The 26,915-nt window shown below is 42.1% G+C and overlaps 2 protein-coding genes across 6 annotated transcripts in view; one reads left to right on the top strand and one right to left on the bottom strand.

Moving 5' to 3' along the window:
* Positions 1 to 19,347, top strand: part of LOC133229663 (zinc finger protein 160-like) — a 28,689-nt gene extending 9,342 nt beyond the window's left edge. Inside the window, exons 3-5 of one of the 2 annotated variants that reach the window (XM_061386272.1) lie at positions 15,546 to 15,636; positions 16,246 to 16,304; positions 19,261 to 19,347. In XM_061386272.1, the coding sequence (XP_061242256.1) occupies positions 15,546 to 15,556 (11 nt within the window). In that variant the 3' untranslated portion in view covers positions 15,557 to 15,636; positions 16,246 to 16,304; positions 19,261 to 19,347. Of the gene's footprint in view, positions 1 to 5,465; positions 11,984 to 15,545; positions 15,637 to 16,245; positions 16,305 to 19,260 lie in introns of those variants that run through there. The other variant, XM_061386273.1, reaches the window with a different exon arrangement.
* LOC133229688 (zinc finger protein 677-like) lies at positions 30 to 20,819 on the bottom strand. Of its 4 annotated transcripts, XM_061386377.1 has the most exons (5): positions 19,297 to 19,373; positions 16,546 to 16,700; positions 15,584 to 15,647; positions 10,352 to 10,478; positions 4,563 to 9,555 (listed from the first exon to the last, which is right to left on the bottom strand). In XM_061386377.1, the coding sequence occupies exons 3-5, from the start codon at positions 15,596 to 15,598 to the stop codon at positions 8,072 to 8,074; spliced, it is 1,626 nt and encodes a 541-aa protein (XP_061242361.1). In that variant the 5' UTR covers positions 15,599 to 15,647; positions 16,546 to 16,700; positions 19,297 to 19,373; the 3' UTR covers positions 4,563 to 8,071. The 4 variants fall into 4 exon arrangements, with proteins under 4 accessions (XP_061242364.1, XP_061242361.1, XP_061242363.1 ...); XM_061386380.1 differs by lacking the exons at positions 4,563 to 9,555; positions 16,546 to 16,700 and adding an exon at positions 30 to 4,351 and having other exon boundaries at positions 19,297 to 19,371; XM_061386379.1 differs by lacking the exons at positions 16,546 to 16,700; positions 19,297 to 19,373 and adding an exon at positions 20,740 to 20,819.
* Positions 20,820 to 26,915: the final 6,096 nt, after the last annotated feature.

Here is a 26,915-nt window from a genome sequence, read left to right as displayed (position 1 = left end):
GTGGACTGTAGACCGCCAGGCTCTTTTGGATTCCCCAGGCAAGAATACTGGAGTAGGTTGCCGTACACTCCTCTAGGGGATCTTCCCAACCAGGGGTTGAATCCAGGTCTCCTGCATTGCAGGCCCATTCTTTACCATCCGAGACACCAGGGAAGCCCTTTTAAAGATGGTAGAGTGCATAAAAAGGTTTAGAAGGCCTGTGTGTGTGTGTGTGTAGCAGAGGAGGAAGAATGCCATGCTGTCCTGACACAGAGTGGAGTTGGCATAAAGATACAATTTCAGGATCACCAACAGCCAGAGGTGGGTTCAGGCTATTCACAGTCAATAGTGAGGAGAGAACACAGGCCCTGAGGCAGACTGTTGAGGCAGTTAGAGGAGATCTCTTCCTTTGCTCCAGGAGCTCAATGGAGAATAAACAGGGTCTTTGAAAAAAAAAAAAAGATGGGAGAGGTAGAGGTGGACTTTTGAGGAGCTCCATAGGAAAGGTATGGAGCAAACACAGGGAATGTGAGGGAACAGCCAGGAATCTGAATCAAGAACAGTCAGTTCGGGCCTGTGTTTTTCTCCAGCTGTGATGAGCCACATGGGGACAAGGTAGAGCTGGTGTGATGGGGGTGTCCACATGCCAGGCCTTTGCTTTGGGGCATTTGACTTGCATGACTGTAAGTGATAGAGGACGGTGTTTGTCTCCATGATTTAAAAATAACCTGGATGAGGTGGTAGAGTGTATTCCATTGGCTTACCATTTTATTCTTGATGCAGACAAGCCTGGACTGTAGTTACATACTCTGCACATGGTCAGCAAATTAATGAGAAAAACACAAAATGAAACTAGTACACCCTCTGGTATGGCCTTCACTTTAGGGGGTTGATGTGTGCAGGGTCCTTTAACCTGGAAGAGTGGGAAGGGATCTATCTGGCCAGGAACAGCAGAGGAGGGCAGAAGCAGGACCCTCCACCCGGACAGTCCTCACCCTCACCAAGCACAAAGGGCGAGTGTAACTTCAACTGGGACCGCAGTGAGCTCATCCAAGGGGTAGCTACTTGAGGCTGAGTAGACCCACTTCAGAAATAAAAAGAGCCTAAAATCAGGAGAGAAGAGGACGAAGCCTCCTGGCTGCCTAGACCCTTCCATGGCGAAAAATTCTGAAACAAAATGCTGTTCTGTAGCGTTTAATATTCTATTGTCCGTTCTACCCATTGGGAATTTTGTATTTCATATTTTAACTTGTAATCCCTACACAGATAACTCCAGTTCTTTTTAATTTAAATTGCTTAAATTAATTGATTGCAGGAAATGCTTCTGGATCCAACTACCGCCCCACAGCTACTCCTCACTGAGATCACAGTTTTCTCAGTTCAGGACCAACGGTCAACCGCTGGCAAAAATAGCTTTTGACTTAAACTGTTTTCAACTTGTTAAAAAGAAATTTCCAAAATAAGTGGCCCACACAACTGTAAGCATTTAATTTAAAACTTGTTAGAGACAGTAACTTAAGCTAAGCAGGAAGCCATCCTATCATAAGATACAAAGACCCTTAAGCATGTCTAAACCTAGAAAAGGTAAACTTGGGAGGGAATCCAAGGGACGCACACACCACACCTCTACCGGCTCTCCTCCCTCCATCTCAGTCGTAGCGCAAGCCCGGGTTCTTTACGCCCCGCCCCTTGCTGGTCCTGCTCTGCTCAGGCCCCGCCCACAGTCCTTAAGCGCACGCGCCTTCTTCAAGACCGGGAAGCTGGTAGTGCAGAGCACAAGTCACGCTGGGCAGCAAGAGTTAACACTTTTCTAGCTTGGACCTGCGCCTCACAGTCCTCTTTACAGACAGACGGTTAAAATTAGCAATTTCAAGGTACGGGGAGGCACCTCCCGTCCCCAGCCGCCCGGGGTTCCCTCCTCGCCCCGCCCCTCGCCGGTAGCACTCCGCTCAGGTCCCGCCCCGGAGGCCACTAAAACACCGCCCATGCAGCGCCTTGCGGAACCGGAGAATGCGAAGTCGGGTACGCTGTACCAAGCCTCTCGTTTCTTGTGTAAATCGGTGCTGCGCGGTACCCCTGACTTCACTTTCAGGACTTTAAATCCTAGCATCCGGCCCTCTGCCCCCAGTAAATCCAGACCTCGGCCTTTCAAGTCGACTGTGTTCCTTTGGGTTAAAATCACCCTGAGGCGGGTCCCTGAGCCCTTGGCTTTTTTGCCCTTGACCCACGTAAACACCGCCTTTCAAGGCATTTTCCTGCTTTAAATCCTTTACCACTTCCGCCTCCAACGTCCTCTGCTAAGAGAACAAAGTGAATTCGATGACGCCATCACCCGTCTCGCCCTGTCAGGCCCTGGAGGTAAAGCCGGGGCGCCCCGTTCCTGGAGAGGCAGTGTTCTCTCCGGGTGTCTGGGATCCTGGAGAGACCACCCCAGTCCTGAGACCCCCTCCCTCCCAGCCCCTCTGTCCTCGCCGGTCCTTCGGCTCCACAGGCCTCCCCTTCCTGTCAGCCCGTCCCATCACCCTACGGCAGGGTGCTACCATGACCTGCCTGTGTGACATCAGTGTTCCGTGTCAAATTCAACTCAGTTGGAAAACGGTCTCTTTGGGTCCCAGGGTATCTTATTCAGTCGCCACCCCTGAAAATTTGGGGGCAAAGGGAATCAAGAGAAACAGATACAGAGCGACTGAGAAAGAGTAAAACATGAGGGAGAACCGATGAGAACATAGAAGATGGCTCAGGGACTTGTAAAGAAAGAGAAGATAAAGTGAAAGCAGTTAAGTCCTGATTGAATGTAGCAGGTATATCAAACAAATAAAGAGCCCGATCTCCAGAGGTTAGAGAGCAGCAGTGACGAGGAACTTCACACAGGGAGTCAGGAGAGAAGATAAGAGTTGGAACCGTGGCCTTCAGAGTCTTCTGGTGCTGGGAGAGAAAGAGGACTAGTGGCAAGAAGCGCTGAGGAAGAGCAGGAAAGACGTATCACCCTGGGGTGCCAGAGAGTGAGGAGGGAGTGTTAGGGAGAAAGAAGCGAAACCACACTCCTCCAATTCCGACTGGAATCCAGGGTCTTAATTAATACTGCACACCTGGTCTCAGGACTTAATGATGCTCAGGTTCTTTACATCGCAGTGCAGACGTAATTCAGCAAGAGGCAAAGTGATAGGTAAGGAGTAGATTTATTCAGAGAGATACACATTCCACAGGGCCTCCCAGGAGGCACTTCCTTAGAAGACGTGGATTCAATCCCTGGGTCGGAAAGATCCCCTGGAGGAGGGCATGGCAACCCACTCCAGTATTCTTGCCCGGATAGTCCCATGGACAAAAGAGCCTGGCTGCCTACAAGTCCATGGGGGTCGCAAAAGAGTCGGACAGTACTGAGCCGATGCGCGTGCCCGCACACATTCCATAGCTAGAAAGTAGGTCATCTCAGAAGGTGAGAGGCCCTGTGATAATGCACGTTCCATAGGCAGAATGTAGTCAGTCTCAGAAAGTGAAAGCGACCCTGAAATACAAGGTGGTTAGTTTTTAGGGGCTGAGTAATTTCACAGTCTAGAGAGTGGAGTAATTATTTAAGCTATTTCAGGGAGAGATGGAGACTTTTGGGAATTGGGCCACCCCCCACTTTCTGGCCTTTGACAGTTGGCGTCAGAACTGTCATAGCACCTATGAGCATGTCATTTAACTAATATGTCACGACGAGCATAGAATGAGGTTCAAGGTTTGTTGGCAGTCAAATCTTCCGCCATCTTGGGTCTAATTAGTTGTAACTGGATTTTGTCATAGGTTTAATGACTGAGTCATTATTTTAAGGGTTGTGCCCTGTTCCCTTCCCTCCTGTGTCAGGTGTAGGAGAGTCAGGGGAAGAAATGACCAGAAATAATGGAGATTGAGGGCAGTCAGGTTGGGGAAAAAGAGTGCAAGAGGGGAGGGGAATAAGTTGAAGAGTGGGGCAGAACAGGTGTGAGGGAAGAACTAGGAGGGGAGAAACAGCAGGAGGGTAGACGGGAGCAAAAAGAGACACAGGGATAGAATAGGGAGACAGGTAAGGTGAATGGAATGGAATAACCTGGTAGTACAGGTAGAGGGAGTGGGTAACTGGCTCCAGCTGTTTGGATATGGATAATTAAGTTGTGATGTAGGAGTTGTGTTTTTAGAATCTAGTACATTTAAAATTTGTTTAAATCATACAGATGAGGGTGAGAATTGCAAAACACGTGTCTATAGGTCTTGTGCATCTTGTAATTATTTGAGAAGATAACTTCCATTTGCAGTTTTTATTCCGTGGGGGCAGTGACTTGATTCACTCAGTTGCAGGTTACCCTTTCCTTTCCTTTTACTGGCATGGAGTAGAGGTCAGAGAAGAGGGCACCTGGAACAAGAAATGACTGAGCTTATTTCTAAGTTGACCCCTTTACAGTGTTTTCCACATCAGCAGCTATGTTTGTGCAACTCTGTATTTTTAAATTATTTCACTGAGATTCTTTCTCCACTTGTGCACTGCAACTAGTGAGTAGCTCCCACCACCCACTGCAACTAGAGAAAAGCCAAGCAGTAAAGAAGACCCAGGGTGCAGCCAAAAATAACTAAATAAAATATATTTAAAAGTTTTTTTAAAGTACCAAGAAACCATAAGCTATTAAAAAAACTGCTTATGTGCACAGCTGTGACAAATTATGAATAACATACAAAAAGACCAAAACCCAACTGCAACTGCCACTTCAGAGGTGAGGAGAACAAAAGCAGGGTACTGAACATGGTCCCCCGCCCACAGCACCACCAAGGGGTTGGGCAGACCAGCTAGGGGGACCCACCCAATCTGCTCCTACTCTGCCCCCACCTTCACCCAGTTTAAGAGACCAGCTCACCCAGCCTCAGGGAGCGAGTAAGTCACCTGTTTCTTGTTCTCACCTGTGCTGCAGTTCAGTTCAGTTGCTCAGTCGTGTCCAACTCTATGAACCCATGGACTGCAGAACGCCAGGCTTCCCTGTCCATCACCAACTCCCAGAATTTACTCAAACTCGTGTCCATCAAGTTGGTGATGCCATCCAACCATGTCATCCTCTGTCATCCCCTTCTCCTCCTGCCTTCAATCTTTCCCAGCATCAGGGTCTTTTCCAATGAGTCAGTTCTTCGCATTAGGTAGCCAAAGTATTGGAGTTTTGGCCTCAGCATCAGTCCTTCCAGTGAATATTCAGGACTGATTTCCTTTAGGATTGACTGGTTGGATCTCCTTGCAGTCCAAGGGAGTTCCAATAAAGCTCTGCCTGAATTCTTTGCCTGGCCTGTTACCAATTTCTGCTGATTAAACAGTCCAAGAACCCAGGTCGGTAACAAATACAGTCTATCCTTTAACAACTGTGCAGAGAGGACTTGAGGGGACAGTCAACTTATAGGGTTTAATATATATACACAGGTCAAATGACATCACTGTATTGTCACATTTTTGATCACTAATAATTTACATTTGTTTCTTAATATTACAGGAGACATTTAAAAATCTATTGCCATTGAGGAAATATCCTTTTCTTGTGAATATGCCCATTTTGCTGCCTTTAAATTATTAAAACAAAACTCATCAGGAACAAAATGGACTCATGAATGCCTATAGTCAGTTTCTCCTATTGATCTGTGTTTGCTGAAAAGTTCCACTATCAACTCCATGCTGAAATATCTTTCTTGTCACCATGACGAGCTAGCAATATTGCATAATACAGAGTAAACTACCTTATAAAGATCCCAAAATCTATCCTACTCACTAGATCTTTTACAAATGTAAGGATATATCTTCTATTCGTGTGTGCCATGCTAAGACATTTTGCTTATTTGTATGTGAAAATATTTGAATATGCTAATTACCCTATCCAAACATTACCATATTTCAAATGATTACCAATTCCTGCATATGATATCTTTCACATGTAAGAATGTGAGAACATATACCTTGCAGTAGATGTTAAGAAACAGATATTGCCACAAAAGTTAGTGAGTGTAGGAATGACATTATTTGATAGTTGATAATCTAGCTTTACTTAATATACAATTCATATTAAACAGAATATACATCCTACAAAATGCCCTAAGAAATACTGCAAACATGGTAATACTTCAAGTAAAAGTTAAATCCCAATGTCTTCATGTCTTACAGGCTTTGTTACCCACATTTGACAATACATTCCAAGATAAAGAACACAGAAAAGAGCTAAGCTATATTATAATTTTAAAGTTAAACTGTCTACCCTCAAAATGAATGTATAGATAATCTGAAATTACATTTAGACATTACTGATTTGAGTTTATGATATAAAGTTTTTCTCAAAGGTATTTGAAGGTAATTCATCAAGAGTGTGGAATAAAGTATTTTAAACAATACAGTTCTCATTAAAAGGAAAAAAAATTATTTTTCTCATTTTATTGTACCCATATGAGATGATGGATGCTAAGTAAACTTAATGATTTCATAATACATGTAAATCAGACCATTCTGCTGTACAGTTTAAAGTTGATATATGTCAATTATAAAACTGGGATGAGGGAATGATGGTTTTAAAAAGGTAAATGAACACCTTAGCAAAAAATAATGATGTCATCTATTAAAAAAATTTTTTTAAACACTGCTCTTTTTAGAGCAATGGTTAGTGACCTAAAGCATCATATACAGTAGTCCTCCAATCCTCAAACCCCAAATCTTGTCCTTAAGAGTCTCTGAAACTGATAATGAACAGAATGAACAGTGATGAATAGAAACAGAAAGGCTGTTCTGGCAGGTATCCGAATGACATTGCTCGTTATAATCAAGGATAGTCTTGTATTTCATACTGTAGTATGTAATCCCTCCACAGATAAAAATTACACATTAATTCTGTAATTCAAAGTATTCATTCAAATGATCTGTTTCACATGTGTGATTTAGGGTAGGTTCTTCCCTGGTGGCTCAGACGGTAAAGCACCTGCCTACAATGTGGGAGACCCGGGATCAATCCCTGAGTTGGGAAGATCCCCTGGAGAAGGCAATGGCACCTCACTCCAGTACTCTTGCCTGGAAAATCCCATGGATGGAGAAGCCTGGTAGGCTACAGTCCATGGGGTCGCAAAGAGTCAGACACGACTGAGTGACTTCACTTTCACTTTTCTTTTTACCTTTACCATTTCACATATGTTTTCAAGTATATACGTGTAGAGTATTTTTAACAGTCCCTTATTGTCCTTTTGATGTCTGCAGATTTAGTATAAATAACAAAAATTCAATCAAGTAAATATTAAAAATCATATACATTAGTTTTGTATGGTTTCTCTCTAAGGTTGAATCTCTTTTATTGAAATATAATTGATTGTAACTGTTCATTTTAGCTGTACTACACACACGAGGCAACATTTGCTTTATAAAAACAATTACAATGATGTGTGTAGCCATCTATCCTCTATGTCATCACAATATTTTTAAACATCTTCCTTACACAGGATGTAACAGTCCCATGACATATATAAATACCTAGGAGTTCGTATGGCTTGGTCCTCTTCATCTCTTTTACCTGGAACCACACCACCCTTCCTTCTGGCAACAACCAGGCATTTGTTCTTCATTATCTATGAAGCTGTTTTCACTGTGTTTTGTTTCTTATATTCCACATATAAGGAGATCATGCAGTATTTGTCTTTCTACATCTGACTTCTTTCACTTAGTATAATCCTCTAGATCCATCCATGTTGTTGCAAATGGCTAGACTTCTTTATTTATGGCTAATATTCCTGTGTGTATGTGTGTGTGTGTGTGTGCGCCTTGTACACATATCCTCTAATTTTTCATCGATTAATGGATATTTAGGTTGCTTCCATATCTTGGCTATTGGAAATAATGCTACAGTGAATATTAAGAGTGCCTATATCTTCTCAAATTAGTGTTTTTCTGTTCTGCCAGTAAATGGCCAGAAGTGCGAAACCTGGCTCACATAATAGGTTTTTTGTTTTTTAATTTCTGAGAATCTTTCATACTGTTTTGCATAAATGATGCACCAATTTACAATACCAGCACCAAGGCCCAAGAGTACCCTTTTCTCTACAGTACTGCTAATGCTTGTTATTTATTGTCTTTCTAACTATAGTGTGGGATCTCATTGACTTTGTGTTTTGCATTTCCCTGATGATTAATGATGCTGAGCATCTTTTCATGTGTCTGCTGGGCATCTGTATGTGTTTTTCCACCCTGATAGAGTCCCATTAGCTGAGTAAGGCTGGAATACATGCAGAAATTTTGTCTGAATTGTTTTAACTTTGAGCTTTGAATAAAAGCGTTTCCATATGTGTGAGGCATATGTTTGTTTTCAGTGTGTATTTTCAGATGCCTCGTGAGGCTTGCAAACTGGGTATAAGCTTTGCCACACTCACTACATTTGTAAGGTTTTTCTCCAGTGTGGATGGTTTTATGTTGCGTAAGATATGAATGTCTTGTAAGGGCTTTTCCACACTCATCACATTTGTAAAGTTTCTCTCCAGTATGAGTTCTCTCGTGACCCCAAAGCTGTGACCGTTCAATAAAAGCCTTATCACATTTATTACATTTAAAAGGTTTTTCTCCTGTATGAATTCTCTGGTGTGCCATAAGGTTTGAACGCTGGGTAAAATGCTTGCCACACTCATTACATTTGTGTGGTTTCTCTCCAGCATGCATCTTCTGATGTCTGCTAAGGTGTGAAAATTGGGTAAAAGCTTTGCCACATTCATTGCATTTGTAAGGTTTCTCTCCAGTGTGCATCCTCTGATGATTTGCAAGATGTGAATTTCGACTAAAGACCTTGCCACAGACACCACATTTATATGCTTTCTCTTCTGCATGCACTCTCTGATGTGCTATAAGGTGGGACTGGTGGTTAAAGGCTTTGCCACAGTCACTACATCTGTAAGGTTTCTGTCCAGAGTGAATTCTCTTGTGATTTGTGAGGTTTGATTTTTTGCTAAAGGCCTTCCCACAGTCATTACAATTGTAAGATTTTTCTCCAGTGTGTGTTTTCCTGTGTTGTGCAGATAACACAGTGGTTTCCACACTAGGAGGAATTTGATGAAGTGAGGAAACTGAGGAACCATTGCTGACTGACTTCTCAAGTTGAGTGCCTCCATACATTTTCTCCTCAGTTGTAAATCTCTGCAGTTCAGCCACCTGTGCCTGCAGTCTTGCTCCAGTTCTACTGTCCAAACACTTTATATTGTGTCCAGCGATGATTATGTTATCTTTCATTGTTAACAAATTTCTTATGAATGGCTTGTCGTGCGTGAAATATTCATATGTATTACTTCTTACAGAAACACTCTGAGGAAAATTAATTAAGGATTTATTATCCTGATCTTCCTTCTGACTGAGATTTTTGTTGTGGGTCAAAAGCACTTCTTTGTCGTTTCTTGCATCATATCCCCACTCACTCTCACTCTCCTGCATATTTTCACAGATTTCCTTGAGGTCAAAATCCTTGATGCCATAAGTTTCATTTTTCTCTAATGTCATTAGGTGGTATAATTCTCCTTTACTGATGTCCTCTTTTGGGGATGATAATTCCTTGACTGCAAATGTGGCAGAATAGCTTCCTATTACACAGAGTTGGAAAATATTTCATGTTGAATTAGACACTTACACAAAAATAATACAACGACCACAAAAGTTCTTCAATCATGGTCTTCAAACACTATGACAGTTCTTTTAGTTTTCTTTTTATACTTTTTCCAGCATTAATGTTTTCTCTTATCTCAGATAATAAAATTTCAAGTACATACAATGTACAACGCACACTTTTTTGCCATATAACTTGGATAATTAAATGATACTCCATAAGTAGAAAGTCTATCTACGTACTGGCTTACAGAACTGGAGGCATGAAATCATAATTGAGATTCGAGACTGTCTTCCCTAATCCCTAATCTTTATAATACTGTTTAATCACATGTGAACATGATGCAAGAAAAAATATTTTTACAAATCTATACATCACAATAATTGATACATTTTCATAAATAAAGATAAATCTAGCAAGTAAGTTAATAAATAACCACAATTATACAAAATAATAGTCTCTGGAATTCTAAAAGACTCTTAAGTACAAAAAATTTTTTTTTCATTCCAGAAGGAACACATGATAGGCAAAGTAAAAAGTGTCTTGAGAAGCACTGACTTTTGAAATATCAGGCTCAGATCAACACACACATGTATAAAGTTTAAGAATTAAGGAAAACTGTCTGAAATCTCAACTATGGGATTTCATGGAGTACAATTATATGGCAAAAATATACATATATAGTGTACAATAAATGTTCTGGAAATTTGTTACCTAAGGTCAGAGAGAACATTTGTATGGGAAAAAATTACAAACAGAGACGTTTTCCTCACCCAGGGAGAGCAGGTTCCTGTAGGTCTCCAGCATCACATCCCTGTACAAGGCCCTCTGAATAGGATCCAGGCATTCCCACTCTTCCTGAGTGAATTCTACAGCCACATCCTTGAATGTAAACAGTCCCTGAAAGGAAACATTTCACCAAATGAATAGGGAGAGAGTTCTGAAAATCAGTCTTACAGAATCAGACGTGTAAGGACTGGCTTGGCTGGAATGAATGTTCTGAGTGATCTATATAAGATAATTCTGAGCAAGTTACAATCCTCCAATTTTTTTTTTAACTGAGGTGAAATTCATATTAACAAAGTTAGCCACTTTTAAAGGAGAGTGAAAAAGCTGGCTTAAAGCTCAACATTCAGAAAACGAAGATCGTGGCATCTGGTCCCATCACTTCATGGGAAATAGATGGGGAAACAGTGGAAACAGTGTCAGACTTTATTTTGGGGGGCTCCAAAATCACTGCAGATGGTGACTGTAGCCATGAAATTAAAAGACGCTTACTCCTTGGAAGGAAAGTTATGACCAACCTAGATAGCATATTGAAAAGCAGAGACATTACTTTGCCAACAAAGGTCCATCTAGTCAAAGCTATGGTTTTTCCAGTAGTCATGTATGGATATGAGAGTTGGACTGTGAAGAAAGCTGAGCGCAGAAGAATTGATGCTTTTGAACTGTGGTGTTGGAGAAGACTCTTTGAGAGTCCCTTAGACTGCAAGGGCATCCAACCAGTCCATTCTAAAGGAGATCAGTCCTGGGTGTTCTTTGGAAGGAATGACGCTAAAGCTGAAACTCCAGTACTTTGGCCACCTCATGTGAAGAGTTGACTCACTGGAAAAGACTCTGATGCTGGGAGGGATTGAGGGCAGGAGGAGAAGGGGACGACAGAGGATGAGATGGCTGGATGGCATCACTGACTCGATGGACGTGAGCTTGAGTGAACTCCAGGAGCTGGTGATGGACAGGGAGGCCTAGCATGCTGCGATTCATGGGGTCGCAAAGAGTCGGACACGACTGAGCAACTGAACTGAAAGGACCATTCAGTGACATTTAGTACATTTACAATGTTGAACATCACCTCTTTCTCATTCAAAAATATTTCAGTCGTCCCCAGAGGAAATCTTTTACCCATTCAGCAGTTGTTTCTTTCTTCCCCATTTGCTATCAGTCCCTGGACACCACTAATGCTTTATCTCAATAGATGTACCTCCTTGGGATATTTGCATATAAGTAGAATAGTATAAAATGTAACCTTTTGTCTGATTTCTTAGGATTATTTGTTCTACTTTTGTGAAAAATGTCATGGGTAATTTGATATGGATCATATTAAATGTGTAGATGTATTTGAGTAGTTTGGCCATTTAAACCATATTCATTCTTCCAATCCAGGAGAAAATGTAGATTTGTTAATTTTTTTAACAAAAAGTGTGTTTAAGCCTATATGACTATCAGCCTAAAGAAAGTAGATACAGGAAGAGGTTAACATACTTGAAAAACAGGATAACCATAAATCAAAAACTATTTCACAAAAACCAAAAGGAACAGAACACAAGCATAATATAATAGGAAATCATCAAACTGCAAAAGGAGAAAGAGGAAAAAAAAAAAAGAAATACAGAATCAACTGAAAACCAGGTTTAAATTGGCAGTATATACCTATCTATTAATAATTACCTGTAATGTCAATGGACTTGAATGCTCCACTAGAAGACACAGAGTGACAGACTGGCTTGAAAACCTTGAGCACACCATATGCTGCCTACAAGAGGCCCACTTTAGATGTGACAAGGAATGCAGTATTGATACATACTATAACATGGCTGAACCAAAAAAATTATTTTTCTTAGGTCTGCCTCCCAAAGCAATAGAAGTAAAAGTGAACATCAACAGATGGGACCAATCAAACTTATGAGGTTTTGTATAACAAAGGGAACCATCAACAAAAGAAAAAACACAACTTACAGACCAAGAGAAAATACCTGAAAATGATGCAACCAACAAGTACTTAATTTCCAAAATATACACATATCTCACACAATTCAAAAACAAACAAAACAACCCAATCGAAAAATGGGCAGAAGATCTAAACAGACATTTCGTGAAAGAAGACATACAGATGGGCAAAAGGCACTTGAAAAGACACTGCTAAGTCACTTCAGTCATGTCCGACTCTGACCCCATAGACGGCAGCCCACGAGGCTCCTCCGTCCATGGGATTTTCCAGGCAAGAGTGCTGGAGTGGGGTGCCATTGCCTTCTCCAGAAAAGACACTCAACATCATTAATTATCAAAAAAAATACAAACGAAAACTAAAAATGAGGTACCTCACTTCACACTGATCAGAATGGTCATTGTTAAAAAATCTACAAATGAGAAATGCTGGAGAGAGTGTGGAGAAAAGGGAACCCTCCTACATTGTTGGTAGGAATGTAAGCTGACAAAGCCACTATGGAAAAACAGTATGAAGGTTCTTCAAAAAATTAAAAATAGAGTTGCCATATGATCCAGCAATCCCACTCCCTGGAAATATATGTGGACAAAACTATAATTCAAAAAGATACATGCACCCCTGTGTTCAAAGCAGCACTATTCACAATAGCCAAGACATGCAAACAACATAAATGTCCACTGACAGATGAATGGCTAAACAAGATGTCATGCATACATACAGTGGAATACTATGCAGCCATAAAAAGAATGAAGCCATTTCAGTTGCAAGACCATGGATGCATCTAGAGATTATCATACTAAATAACTCAGAGAAAGACAAATACCATATCACTTATATGTGGATTCTAAAATATAACACAAATGAACCTATCTATCAAACTGATACAAATTCGCCAACAGAGAACAGACTTGTGGTTGCCAGGGGGGAGGTGGGATGGGGAGAATGGATTGAAAGTTTGGAATTAGCAGATGCAAACCATTCTATAGAGAATGGATAAATAACAAGGTCATGCTGTACAGCACAGAGAACTATCATCAATATCTTATAATAAACCATAATGGAAAAGAATATAAAAAATAATGTGTGTGTGTGTGTATGTGTGTGTGTGTATATATATATATATATATACACACACTTTAATGTACTTTAATGTACACCAGACATTGACAAATCATTGTGAATCTACACTTCTGAAGTCTACTACACTTCAATTTTTTAAAAGAGACTACTCTTTTAAGAAAAAAAAAAAAACAGATACTCTTTTTCTGTGAATGTTTCTGGCATTCTTTCAAAAAGAGGAATAGACTGGGACTTCCCTGGGAGTCCAGTGGCTAAGAATCCACCTTCCAATGCAGAGGACTGGGGTTCAATCCCTGGTAAGGGAAGTAAAATCCCACATGTTGTGGGGCAACTAAGACCACTCACTCTGGAGCCTGAGCACCAAAACTAGAGAGAAGCCTATGTGCCACCTCTAAGACCCAACACAGCCAAATAATTAATTAATTAAAAAAGAAAAAAGAAATATGGATGGGTTTGCTCATGGACTCAGTCTATCACTTTGATCTATATTACCCTTCTCATGCTAAAAACACAGATTTGTTTACCCCTGGTTTGTAGTATGGTTTGATGCTGCCCTCCAACTCTGTTCTTTTTCACATTTATTTTGGCTGTCTGGGAGCCACACTTATTCAAAATGAATTTTAGGACCAGGGTCACATTTGTACAAAATTGACTGGTGGGATTCTGACAGGGATTGTTCTGAATCTTTCTAACACTCTGGCAAGTACTGCCATCTTAACTACTCTAAGTCTTCCAATCAGCAATCACAGAATATCTTGACATTTATTTTTCTTTCAACTCTTGCATCAATACTTGTAGTTTTCATTGTATGAATCTTCCAGTTCCTTAAATTAATTCTCACTCTTTCTGATGGTCTTGTGAAGGCAACTGTTTTACTTACTTTCTTTTTTTTTTTAATTTTATTTAATTTTTAAACTTTACAATATTGTATTAGTTTTGCCAAATATCGAAATGAATCCGCCACAGGTATACATGTGTTCCCCATCCTGAACCCTCCTCCGTCCTCCCTCCCCATACCATCCCTCTGGGTCGTCCCAGTGCACCAGCCCCAAGCATCCAGTATCATGCATCGAACCTGGACTGGCGACTCGTTTCATACATGATATTATACATGTTTCAATGCCATTCTCCCAAATCTTCCCACCCTCTCCCTCTCCCACAGAGTCCATAAGACTGTTCTATACATCAGTATCTCTTTTGCTGTCTCGTACACAGGGTTATTGTTACCATCTTTCTAAATTCCATATATATGCGTTAGTATACTGTATTGGTGCTTTTCTTTATGGCTTACTTCACTCTGTATAATAGGCTCCAGTTTCATCCACCTCATTAGAACTGATTCAAATGTATTCTTTTTAATGGCTGAGTAATACTCCATTGTGTATATGTACCACAGCTTTCTTATCCATTCATCTGCTGATGGACATCTAGGTTGCTTCCATGTCCTGGCTATTACAAACAGTGCTGCGATGAACATTGGGGTACACGTGTCTCTTTCCCTTCTGGTTTCCTCAGTGTGTATGCCCAGCAGTGGGATTGCTGGATCATAAGGCAGTTCTATTTCCAGTTTTTTAAGGAATCTCCACACTGTTCTCCATAGTGGCTGTACTAGTTTGCATTTTTACTTACTTTCAAGTTGTTTATTGCTAGTGTACAGAAATATTTTAGAGCCAGAAACATACTGATTCACTTTTTTAACTTTTAAAATCTCGAAAAGCATGTTTCCCCATCAGTCTTTCATTCTACACCTCCTCGGGTATTTACCTACATTAGTATTCCATTGGCCAAAAAGTTCATTTGAGTTTTTCTAATCTGAACGAACTTTTTGGCCAACCAGTACATTGCTTATATGTAGCCTCTTTGGTTTACATGGAGCTGAAAGGGCATGCAGAAGGGTTTTCTGAACAATCCTTACTACCGTACCTCACTGACACCACAGAGCCTACTCTCACCTCCAATCCACTCCTGAGAAAAAAACCTTTCACAGGAGGATCACCTAAAAGGACACTCTTCCTTAAGTTCTAGGTCACTGGGTCACAGTGAAGATCAATCTGCAGGGAGATGAGAGGAGATTCAGGGAAGGCCCTGTGTGTGATTAAATATTTTAGGCAGGAAACTTCATGGATAGAGAAGTTTAACAAGTCCAAATCTTGTCTTTTTAGGAAAGAGTTAACAGATCAACAAAGACTATGATTTTTACCTGGGAAAGCTCCATTCTTCCTTCTTTCCTCTTTTTCTTCTTAGATTCTTCAGGTAAGATTATTCTGTATGAGGAAAATATGTTGTTTAATGCTTACAATCAACATACCCCCCTGCTCTGCCACAAAGATACCAGAAGGTGAACCTTAATGTGGGGAAAGATGGTCCTTTGCTGTCAATTGTAAAAGGAAGGATCCAGGGGCAATAAATTTCTACAGGAAGACCAATTAGTAAGTTTTTCACCCACTTCAGGAAGCCCCTCCCTGCTGCCGAAACCCACACTCTGCTCCAATTACATCACCCTTCGTCCATTTGGCACTCAGCCCAAGGAAACTGCCTGCTCCAAGTTCTCTCTCACAGGTGGCCAGCATCCAATGACTGGTAGATGCAGGATATGGAAGCTGCCCCTTATGTTAATTGGAAGCAACTCTGGAGGGTCACCCCAGTTCTAGAGCTCCCTGTGAGCTATAATGAACAACTGAGATTTTTGTCCTGATGGTTATGGGAAACCGTAAAAGGATTTAATGCCAAGGATGACACAATCAAATTTATGATTTACCTCTGATTCAGAGATAGAGAAAGATAAGCTGAGAAAAAGATATGCCTCTATCTCTGGGCCTACGCCTCTGTTTCTTTCTTAAGTGTTTTTTGTAACTGTTGCAGGACTGGAACACATTTGAAGTTTTAACTATACAGGCAAATTGGTCTACTGTGGGTTACAGGTGAGTATACTGAGGCTCAGAGCAGGAATAATTTTACAAAGTTACCCTGAAAAAGTCTGAGTTGAGTAAGCAGAACTGGGTTGAAGTGGCAGTCTGGACAGACTTAAGTAGAAAGGGTTTGTCCTAATTCCAGATTAACTTTCATGTTCCTGAGCAAAAGAAACTTCTTTTTCATGGGTTTGAGTGAGTGAAGTCGCTCAGTCGTGTCTGACTCTTTGAGACCCTGTGGACTGTAGCCTACCAGGCTCCTTGGTCCATGGAATTCTCCAGGCAAGAATACTGAAGTGGGTTGCCATTTCCTTCTCCAGGGGATCTTCCCAACCCAGGGATCGAACTCAGGTCTCCTGCATTGTAGGCAGACGCTTTACCATCTGAGCTATTTCAAACATTTAATTCCTGTTTTCCAAAAAACATTATAATCAAAAAATATAAAATGAAAAATAGTTATTACTCCAGAAACACAAGAAAGAAGGTCACCCACAGAGATGTGCTCTGAACAATTTCTTCATCATGAACTGGGCTCTATTGGAACAAAGTTTCACATCAATCTAAGAAAGGCTGGAACCTGGGACCCCCCCTATAGCACTGCTCTGTACCTGAACAAATGCATACTGAGCACAGAATACAAAAAAAACAATAAAGAACTAAAAATAACTGCATACATGCACAGCTGGGGAAAATTATGAACAGTAAGATACCGCCCCCCCCAAAAAAGTGACAAATAGATTCAAGGGATTAGATCTGATAAACAGAGTGCCTGAAGAACTATGGATGGAGGTTCATGACACTATACAGGAAGCAGTGATCAAGATCATCCCCAAGAAAAAGAAATGCAAAAACACAAAATGGTTGTCTGAGGAGCCCTTAAAAATAGCTGAGAAAAGAAAAGAAGTGAAAGGCAAAGGAGAAGAGGAAAGACATACCCATTTGAATGCAGAGTTTTAAAGACTAGCACGGAGAAATAAGAAAGCTTTCCTCAGTGATCAATGCAAAGAAATAGAGGAAAACAATAGAACAAGAAAGACTAGAGATCTCTTCAAGAAAATTAGAGATATCAATGGAACTTTTCATGCAAAGATGGGCACAATAAAGGACAGAAATGGTATGGACCTAACAGAAGCAGAAGATATTAAGAAGTGGTGGCAAGAATACACCTAAAAACTGTACAAAACAATATCTTCATGACCCAGATAACCACCATGGTGTGATCACTCACCTAGAGCCAGACATCCTGGAATGTGAAGTGAAGTGGGACTTAGGAAGCATCACTAGGAACAAAGCTAGTGGAGGTGATGGTATTCCAGTTGAGCTATTTCAAATCCTAAAAGATGATGCTGTGAAAGTGCTTCACTCAATATGCCAGAAAATTTGGAAAACTCAGCAGTGGCCACAGGACTGCAAAAAATCAATTTTCACTCCAATCCCAAAGAAAGGCAGTGACAAAGAATGTTCAAACTACTCCACAACTGCATTCAACTCACACGCTAGCAAAATGATGCTCAAAATTCTTCAAGCTGGGCTTCACAGTACATGAACTGCGAACTTCCAGATGTTCAAGCTGCATTGTGAAAAGGCAGAGAAATGAGAGATCAAATTGCCAACATCTGCTGGATCATAGAAAAAGCAAGAGAGTTCCAGAAAAACATCTACTTCTGCTTTATTGACTACACCAAAGCCTTTGACTGTGTGGATCACAACAAACTGTGAGAAATCCTTAAAGAGATGGGAATACCAGACCACCTGACCTATCTCCTGAGAAATCTGTACGCAGGTCAAAAAGCAACAGTTAGAACTGGACATGGAACAACAGACTGGTTCCAAATCAGGAAAGGAGTACGTCAAGGCTGTATATTGTCACCCTGCTTACTTAACTTAAATGCAGAGTACATTATGCAAAATGCCGGGCTGGATGAAACACAAACTGGAATCAAGATTGCCAGGAGAAATATCAATAACCTCAGATATACAGATGATACCACCCTTATGGCAGAAAGCGAAGAAGAACTAAAGAGTCTCTTGATAAAAGTTAAAGAGGAGAGTGAAAAAGTTGGCTTAAAACTCAACATTCAGAAAACTAAGATCATGGCATCCAGTCCCATCACTTCATGACAAATAGATGGGGAAACAGTGGAAACAGTGAAGGGGGCTCCAAAATCACTGTAGATGGTAACTGCAGCCATGAAATTAAAAGACACTTGTTCCTTGGAAGAAAAACTATGACCAACCTAGACTGCATATTATAAAGCAGAGACACTACTTTGCCAACAAAGGTCTGTCTAATCAAAACAATGTTTTTTCCAGTAGTCATGTATGGATGTGAGATTTGGACTATAAAGAAGGCTGAGTGCCGAGGAATTTACGCTTTTGAACTGCGGTGCTGGAGAAGACTCTTGAGAGTCCCTTGGACTGCAAGGTGATCCATTGAGTCAATCCTAAAGGAAATCAGTCCTAAACACTCATTGGAAGGACTGATGCTGAAACTGAAACGCCAATATTTTGGCCACCTGATGCAAAGAACTGACTCATTTGAAAAGACCTTGACGCTGGGAAAGACTGAGGGCAGGAGAAGAAGGGGATGACAGAGAACGAGATGACTGGATGGCATCACTGACTTGATGGACATGGGTTTGGGCAAGCTCCGAGAGTTAGTGATGGACAGGGAGCCTGGCGTGCTGCAGTCCTTGGGTTGCAAAGAGTCAACTGAGCGACTGAACTGAAGACACAAAAAGGCCAAAATCCAAATGCCACTTCTGAGGTGCTGAGAACAAAAGCAGTATACTGCATGGGATCTCTGCACACAGCATCACCAAACAGGTGGGCAGACCATCTAAGCCACACTTCCAGTCAGATCTACTTATCCGCCCCCACTCCCACCCCATTTAAGGAACCAGCCCCGCCTCCCATCAGGGAACAAGCAAGGGCAAATGTTTCTTATTCTTGTTCACTTGTCTTGCAGGACAAGTCCCAGTAAAGCTTTGCCTGAATTCCTCACCTGGCCTGTTATCAGTTCCTATTGAGTAGAGCCCAAGAACTCAGATCGGTAACAAATCCAGCCCATCCTTTAACATCTGCGGAGAGGAAACAATCGTTTTATTTGGACACTTCAGTTCAGAGCTCACCAACTGAGCTGATAAGTTAAACCAAGAAAGAAGCTACTGAATATTAAACTGGTTAAACTAGGTTTTGAGTGTTAAAAGGTGATCAACATCCTTTCCACATACACAGTAAAGTTATCTACCAGACAACAAATAGAGTTGATGTCTATTCAGAATAGTTCCAATATAGAATACAGTAGAAAGTATATTAACCTGGTAATCTGAGCAATAAAATTTACAGTAAAAATATTATAACATATCCAATGGTTCCTGAGATTAAAGCTAAAACAAGTGTGAGGATACATCAAACTTAGAAAAGATTGACATGAGTCATAGAACAAAGGGGGTGATTGCAACAGTACTGGTAATACTGGCCATTTTCAAAAGAACTCTGTGGTAACACAGATTCTGTCCCCATTTCTTAGAAGGGAAGAGAACAACCTGGAACTAAGTCTCTGCCCTCTGGAAGGCCTGGGATTGCAAATGGAGTCATCTGAAGCAAAAATTAGAAAATGCAGATGCCTCAAACACCTGCTTTTGCAACTATCACTCTCCTCTGCATAATTTAAACATGTCAACAAACTTTAAACAAATATAGCTTATTAGAGACACTACTTAGTACTTCATAACTTAATATTCCACATTTAATCAACTCAATATTCAGCTGGGTTTGGGTTTTCCGCTTTCGCCACCACTGTGTGCTTTGTTCTCTATGTGTCTCCCTGGGTCCTTCTACTTCTCTCCTTTTGTGTCCTTTTCTGTGTTTCCTCGTCTGATCATAGGCATCATTTTGTTTCCCACCCTCTCTGTTCCTCCTCCCACAGACTGTTAGGCCTCACTCTGTTGCAATCTCTGTTCATCCCTGTAATTCTTTCTCCTCAAACGTTCTGATGCCTCGCTAACTGCATATATTTCTGCTTCAATATTCCCTCTCTGCTCTCCAAGGAGGGCGGTCAAGGGCGCTCAACCTCCAGAGTGAGGACTTGCTATAACGGAATAGGGCGGAGGAGGGCGGGGGTAGAGGGGAAGGAGTCGGGAGTCCGCCAAAGGGTTGAAAGAGGTAAAGAGCTGCAGGCGTTTAGCGTCTATATGGACCGAACGCAGAAAGCTTGGGCCGGTACCTGAGTCGGAGCGATTTTAACCGGAACCGGGCCCGGACTCCCGGGACCGAACCGAGGCTTGTGGCGACGCCACCACAGGCGGTAGGGGTGGTCTCAGAGCGAGAGCGACAACCGGGTTCAGAGGTTTACTTTACTGGGAAACGCACGAAACCCAGCTGTGGAGGAGGGGGCCTGAACTCCACAGAGCGCAGTAACGACCTAAGCAATCAAGTCACTCACCCGAGCGCGTCAGTCTTTCCTCGGGATCCGCTTCCGTGTCTGGAGGGGATTCCGCATGCGCACCGTTGAGCCGGGGGCAGGACCGCTGAGACGCGTCAGGGTGGAAGGAGGCTGTGTCCCTGGAGGGGCGGAGCCTGCAGACGTGGTCTCGTCCTGGGAGATTCTTGTCTCTTCCTCTCCGAACGGGTTCTGCGTTTCTACTTTGGATCCTTTGAACGTGTTCGGTGTCCTTTGGAGCCAGGCTCTGTGCGGAATTAGAGAGCCAGGGCACTTCCGGTTGACAAGGGTTTATGTGAAAACACGAGCGGATGGACACAGACCCTCTGACCATCCAAGCGCCCTATCGCTGGGACGTGGGGGCGGGGCTTGGAACTGTGGGCGGAGCTTGGATTTTGGCCCTTCTGAGACCCCAGGCAGTTACCGCGTCTTTACTTAAGCGACGGCAGGAGTTTTAGAGCGGGTGATGGAAACTAGGAGTAACTGGAAATGCAAAATTGTGCCTATGTGGAATGTGAAATTTTATACTCACTTCCCCTCGGAGCGTTACTTTTTCTTTTGTTTCCCATTCACTTGGAGCCATCAAAAATAATAAGAATTTGAGGCGGGTGGGGGGAGGGTGCAGTTCCTGGTGATCTATAGGTTAGGGTTCCAGGTTTTCAATGCTTTCCGTGAACAGATCCCACAATCCAGGCGACAAAAAAAAAAAGAAAAAAGAAAAATTTCCACCCCAAACATGTCTGGCTGAGGGACTCCTTTGGAGACTGTGAGCAAGTAATTGGCTACAGTCAGGTACTTGAGAACAAAGCCTTAGGAAATAATTCAACCATATTTTAATTATCTTTTCAAGAATGCACAAACTACTGCACAATTGCACCCATCTCACACGCTAGCAAAGTAATGCTCAAAATTCTGCAAGCCAGGCTTCAGCAATTCGTGAACCATGAACTTTCAGATGCTCAAGCTGGTTTTAGAAACGTCAGAGGAACCAGAGATCAAATTGCCAACATCTGTTGGATCACTGAAAAAGCAAGAGAATTCCAGAGAAACATCTACTTCTGCTTTATTGACTATGCCAAAACCTTTGACTGTGTGGATCACAACAAACTGGAAAATTCTTCAAGAGATGGGAATATTAGACTATCTGACCTGCCTCCTGAGAAATCTGTATGGAGGTCAAGAAGCAACAGTTAGAACTGGACACGGAACAACAGACTGGTTATAAATTGGGGAAGGAGTACATCAAGGCTGTATACTGTCGTCAAGGCTGTATACTGTCACCCTGCTTATTTAACTTAAATGCAGAGTACATCATGCGAAATGCCAGGCTGGATGAAACACAAGCTGGAATCAAGATTGCCAGGAGAAATACCAATAACCTCAGATATGCAGATGACCACCCTTTTCTGCCACCCTTATGGCAGAAAGCAAAGAAGACCTAAAGAGCCTCTTGATGAAAGCGAAAGTGAGTGAAAAAGTTGGCATAAAACTCGACATTCAGAAAACTAAGAACATGGCATTCAGTCCCATCACTTCATGGCAAACAGATGGGGAAATAGTGGAAACAGTGTCAGACTATTTTGGGGGGCTCCAAAATCACTGCAGATGGTGACTGCAGCCATGAAATTAGAAGACACTTGTTCCTTGGAAGAAAAGCTATGACCAACCTCAGTTCAGTTTAGTTCAATTCAGTCACTCAGTCATGTCCGACTCTTTGGGATCCCATGAACCACAGCACGCCAGGCCTCCCTGTCCATTACCAACTTCCAGAGTCTACCCAAACCCATGTCCACTGAGTCGGTGATGCCATCCAACTATCTCATCCTCTGTCGTCCCCTTCTCCTCCTGCCCTCAATCTTTCCCAGCATCAGGGTCTTTTCAAATGAAGCATCAGGTGGCCAAAGTATTGGAGTTTCAGCTTCAACATCAGTCCTTCCAATGAACACGAAGGACTGATCTCCTTCTGCCGGGGTCCAGCCCCGGCTGATCCAGGGTATTCGAAGGGGAGACGGAGTCGGCGACTATTTACATATTTATCAAAGATATAAAGAGTAATAGAATGAGGATAGCTCAGTAGGAAAATTCAGTGGAGAAAAGAGGCTGAGTAGCTTGGTTTACGCGGAAAACCAATATAACCTGTGACACCAGGTTAGCTCTGACCACGGAGGCCACAGGCGCCCTCTCGAATAGCAGAAGGTGCCCCACCTTAGACACTTTCTCAAGTGGGTCTTAGAAGCTCAGGCAAATAAATGGTTGCAGAGGATATCCACGCTCCAGATGGAGACTTCAGCCAGAATGTGAAAAGAAAGAATGACATGGGGAGACCAAGCTCTGGTGAGCAAGGCCCGTAGCTTTATTTTTAACAGGGGTTTATATACCCTAAGTTACACATAGAGGATAATAGGGGATGCAAAGTCAGCAGTCTTTGACCCTTATCAAAAACCAGGGTTTCTTTCCTGCAAATTTATTGTATATAAATGGTTTAGGTGATTTACATCATCTTCTGGCCAGAAGGCCTATTAACATTTTATGACTCTTGACAAGGACTTATCAACAAAGACTTATTTTCTCTAAGAGTAATTATTTTAAGGTTTGGTGCCATTTTCCGAAGATAAAATTGCATTCCTATAGGGTGGATGTGTAATGGGTTTACAACAAAGGAAAGAATTTATTACCTTAAGGGTCTAAAGTTACTAACACTAAGGCCACTACTTATTTTTTCTACATACCAACTATATTAATTAATACATATTCAAGGATCTAATACCGGGGATGTGGAAACTTGGCAGCAAGCATTGGCTCATCAATGAAATCTTTTATTAGTTTATTCTGACAGTTTCTAACTCTCTGAGAGGCTCTAAGCTATTTGAATATCTTAAGCTTCCCGTGCCTCTCGAGGCTGGGAGACTGTAAACAATCGTATGCATAGCTGTAGGAGTCCGGGTAAACTTGTCAGGCGAGTTAGAGAGCCATCTGAGGGGTTTGGATTTAAACACTCCTAATTGCCCAGGAACTTTATTAATTGGAGCTGTAAGTTAACTCTTTGACAGAGAGAGGGAGGTGGTGGTGGGGGACAGCCCCCAGTAAAGTCAGAGGTGAGAGCACAAAGCAATAAAGTAGGCAGACTCTGGTTTTTTGGGGGTAGATGCTCAAGAATATCCAGGGGGACTCCTGAGGCTCGATCCCGCCTTTGCGTATGCTGAGCCTCCTTCCTCATGACCTTTGTCACGAGTGGAATACCTCACCGGCTCCCGGCATCCTTCAGGATGGACTGGTTGGATCTCCTTGCAGTCCAAGGGACTCTCAAGAGTCTTCTCCAACACCACAGTTCAAAAGCATCAATTCTTCGATGCTCAGCTTTCTTCACAGTCCAACTCTCACATCCATACATGACCACAGGAAAAACCATAGCCTTGGCTAGATGGACCTTTGTTAGCAAAGTAATGTCTCTGCTTTTAAAAATATGCTGTCTAGGTCGGTCATAACTTTCTTTCCAAGGAGTAAGCGTCTTTTAATTTCATGGCTGCAATCACCATCTGCAGTGATTTTGGAGCCCCCCAAAATAAAGTCTGACACTGTTTCCACTGTTTCCCCATCTATTTCCCATGAAGTAATCGGACCAGATGCCATGATCTTAGTTTTCGGAATGTTGAGCTTTAAGCAACATTTTATTCTCCTTTCACTTTCATCAAGAGGCTTTTTAGTTCCTCTTCACTTTCTGTCATAAGGGTGGTGTCATCTACATATCTGAGGTTATTGATATTTCTCCTGGCAATCTTGATTCCAGCTTGTGTTTCTTCCAGCCCAGCGTTTCTCATGATGTACTCTGCACATAAGTTAAATAAGCAGGGTGACAATATACAGCCTTGACGTACTCCTTTTCCTATTTGGGACCAGTCTGTTGTTCCATGTCCAGTTCTAACTGTTGCTTCCTGACCTGCATACGGTTTTCTCAAGAGCAGGTCAGCTGGTCTGGTATTCCCATCTCTTTCAGAATTTTCCACAGTTTATTGTGATCCACACAGTCAAAGGCTTTGGCATAGTCAATAAAGCAGAAATAGATGTTTTTCTGGAACTCTCTTTTTTTTTTTTTTGATGATTTGCAGATGTTGGCAATTTGATCTCTGGTTTCTCTGCCTTTTCTAAAACCAGCTTGAACATCTGGAAGTTCATGGTTCACGTATTGCTGAAGCCTGGTTTGGACAGCATATTAAAAAGCAGAGACACAACTTTGCCAACAAAGGTCCATCTAGTCAAGGCTATGGTTTTTCCAGTAGTCATGTATGGATATGAGAGTTGGATTATAAAGAAAGCTGAGCACTGAAGAATTGATGCTTTTGAATTGTGGTGTTGGAGAAGACTCTTGAGAGTTCCTTGGACTGCAAGGAGATCCACCAGTCAACCCTAAAGGAAATCAGTCCTAAACACTCATTGGAAGGACTAATGCTGAAGTTGAAACTCTAATACTTCGGCCACCTGATTCAAGGAACTGACTCATTGGAAAAGATCCTGATGCTGGGAAAGATTGAAGGCAGGAGGAGAAGGGGATGACAAAGGATGAGATGGTTGGATGGCATCATTGACTCTATGGACATAAGTTTGAGTAAGCTCCCAGAGTTGGTGATGGACAGGGAGGCTTGGTGTGCTGCAGTACATGGGGTCGCAAAGAGTCAGACACGACTGAGTGACTGAACTGAACTATCTTTTACCCTTTGACCTTTATCTGGCTGTGTGTGTGCACATGCTCAGTCATGTCTGATTCTTTGTGACCTCACTGACTGTAGCCTGCCACGCTCCTCTATCCATGGGATTTTCCAGGCAAGTGTACTGGTATGCATTGCCATTTCCTTCTCCAGGGGATCTTCCCAACCCAGGGATCCAACACCAGTCTCCTGCATTGTCAGGTGGATTCTTTACCATTGAGCTACCTAGGAAGCCCTTATCTGGCTATTGAAGTGAAAGTGTTAGTTGCTCAATCGCATCTACTCTTTGAGCCTGGAGTGTCCTCCAGGCCCCTTTATCCATGGAATTCTTCAGGCCAAAAATACTGGAGTGGCTTGCCATTCCCTTCTCCAGAGGATTTTCCAGACCCAGGGATTGAAGCCGGGTCTCTTGCACTGCAGGTAGATTCTTTACCATCTGAGCCAGGTGTGACAAATAAGACTATTTCTTGTCATACCAACCATATGAAGGGAAATCTCTGGTGAGAGAGTACAAAACACGTATATGCAAAATGCCTCAACACCTTAATGTGAAGCCTGGGTTGAGCCCCACTCAGAGAAGACAAGCCCAGCACACCTCCCACTTTTCTTTTCTAGCTTCACTGACGTATATTTGATAAGTAGCAATGATGTACATATGAGGCATACAATATGATTATCTGACAGATGTATACACTTTGTACTAATTATCACAATAATTTACACTTCCATCAACTCACAATTACCAGTGTGTGTCTGTGTTGTAAGAACATTTAAGTTTTACTTTCTCAGCAAATCCCAAATATACAGTATTAACTACAGTCAGCATACTGTACCTTAGACGTACATGTTGTACTTATTCATTTAACAACTGAACTGTTTGTAACTTTTGGCCAGTATCTCTCCAACTACCTCACCACCCACGTCCTCAAAAACCTTTATATTCTGTAGCTCTATGAGTTTGACATTTCAACCTTCCATATATGTGTGTCTTTTTCAACCACAGTTATGTCAGAAATAGTAACAGTGTTATAGCCACTCAGTAAGCAAACTCACTCAAAAGGACAGCAGGAATAGTGGAGTGCAGTTGATTACACCGGTGGGGCCGAGGCAGAGTTTCCTCCTTAGCCAAGGACCCCGACCGATTTTTGGGACAACCCTTTATACCCAAAGTATACATGTCCAAGCCCACATGCCCAAATTCTCTAAAGTCCACTCTGGACAATGTTAGTAAGAGATGCAATCAGGTTACAGCCATAAATTTACATTCTAAAGCTACCTGAACATACAATTTAGTGTACATCAGTTAGCATTATTAAGATTACATTGTGGGCACTGCATTCCTTCTGGCTTTGGGAGGTCTAGGTACGGGGTCTGCCCGGTCTGGTTTTTATCCACCCGGGAGGCCTGCTCAGCTGTTGCTATTTTTTCTCTATGGCCTTCCAGGTATGCAGTCCCAAGTTCACCAAGAGTGTAAGA

The sequence above is a fragment of the Bos javanicus genome, chromosome 18, assembly GCF_032452875.1.
Source record: "Bos javanicus breed banteng chromosome 18, ARS-OSU_banteng_1.0, whole genome shotgun sequence".
NCBI classification, from domain to species: domain Eukaryota; kingdom Metazoa; phylum Chordata; class Mammalia; order Artiodactyla; family Bovidae; genus Bos; species Bos javanicus.
Note: the sequence above shows the minus strand (reverse complement) of the source record. Positions and strands in the feature narration are given on the sequence as shown.

Excerpts from the sequence above, each read along its gene's own strand:
- LOC133229688 (XM_061386379.1), bottom strand. Across the intron at positions 9,556-10,351 it reads CAGGAACCTGCTCTCCCTGG|GAAGCTATTCTGCCACATTT; the intron begins GTGAGGAAAACG and ends TCTGTGTAATAG.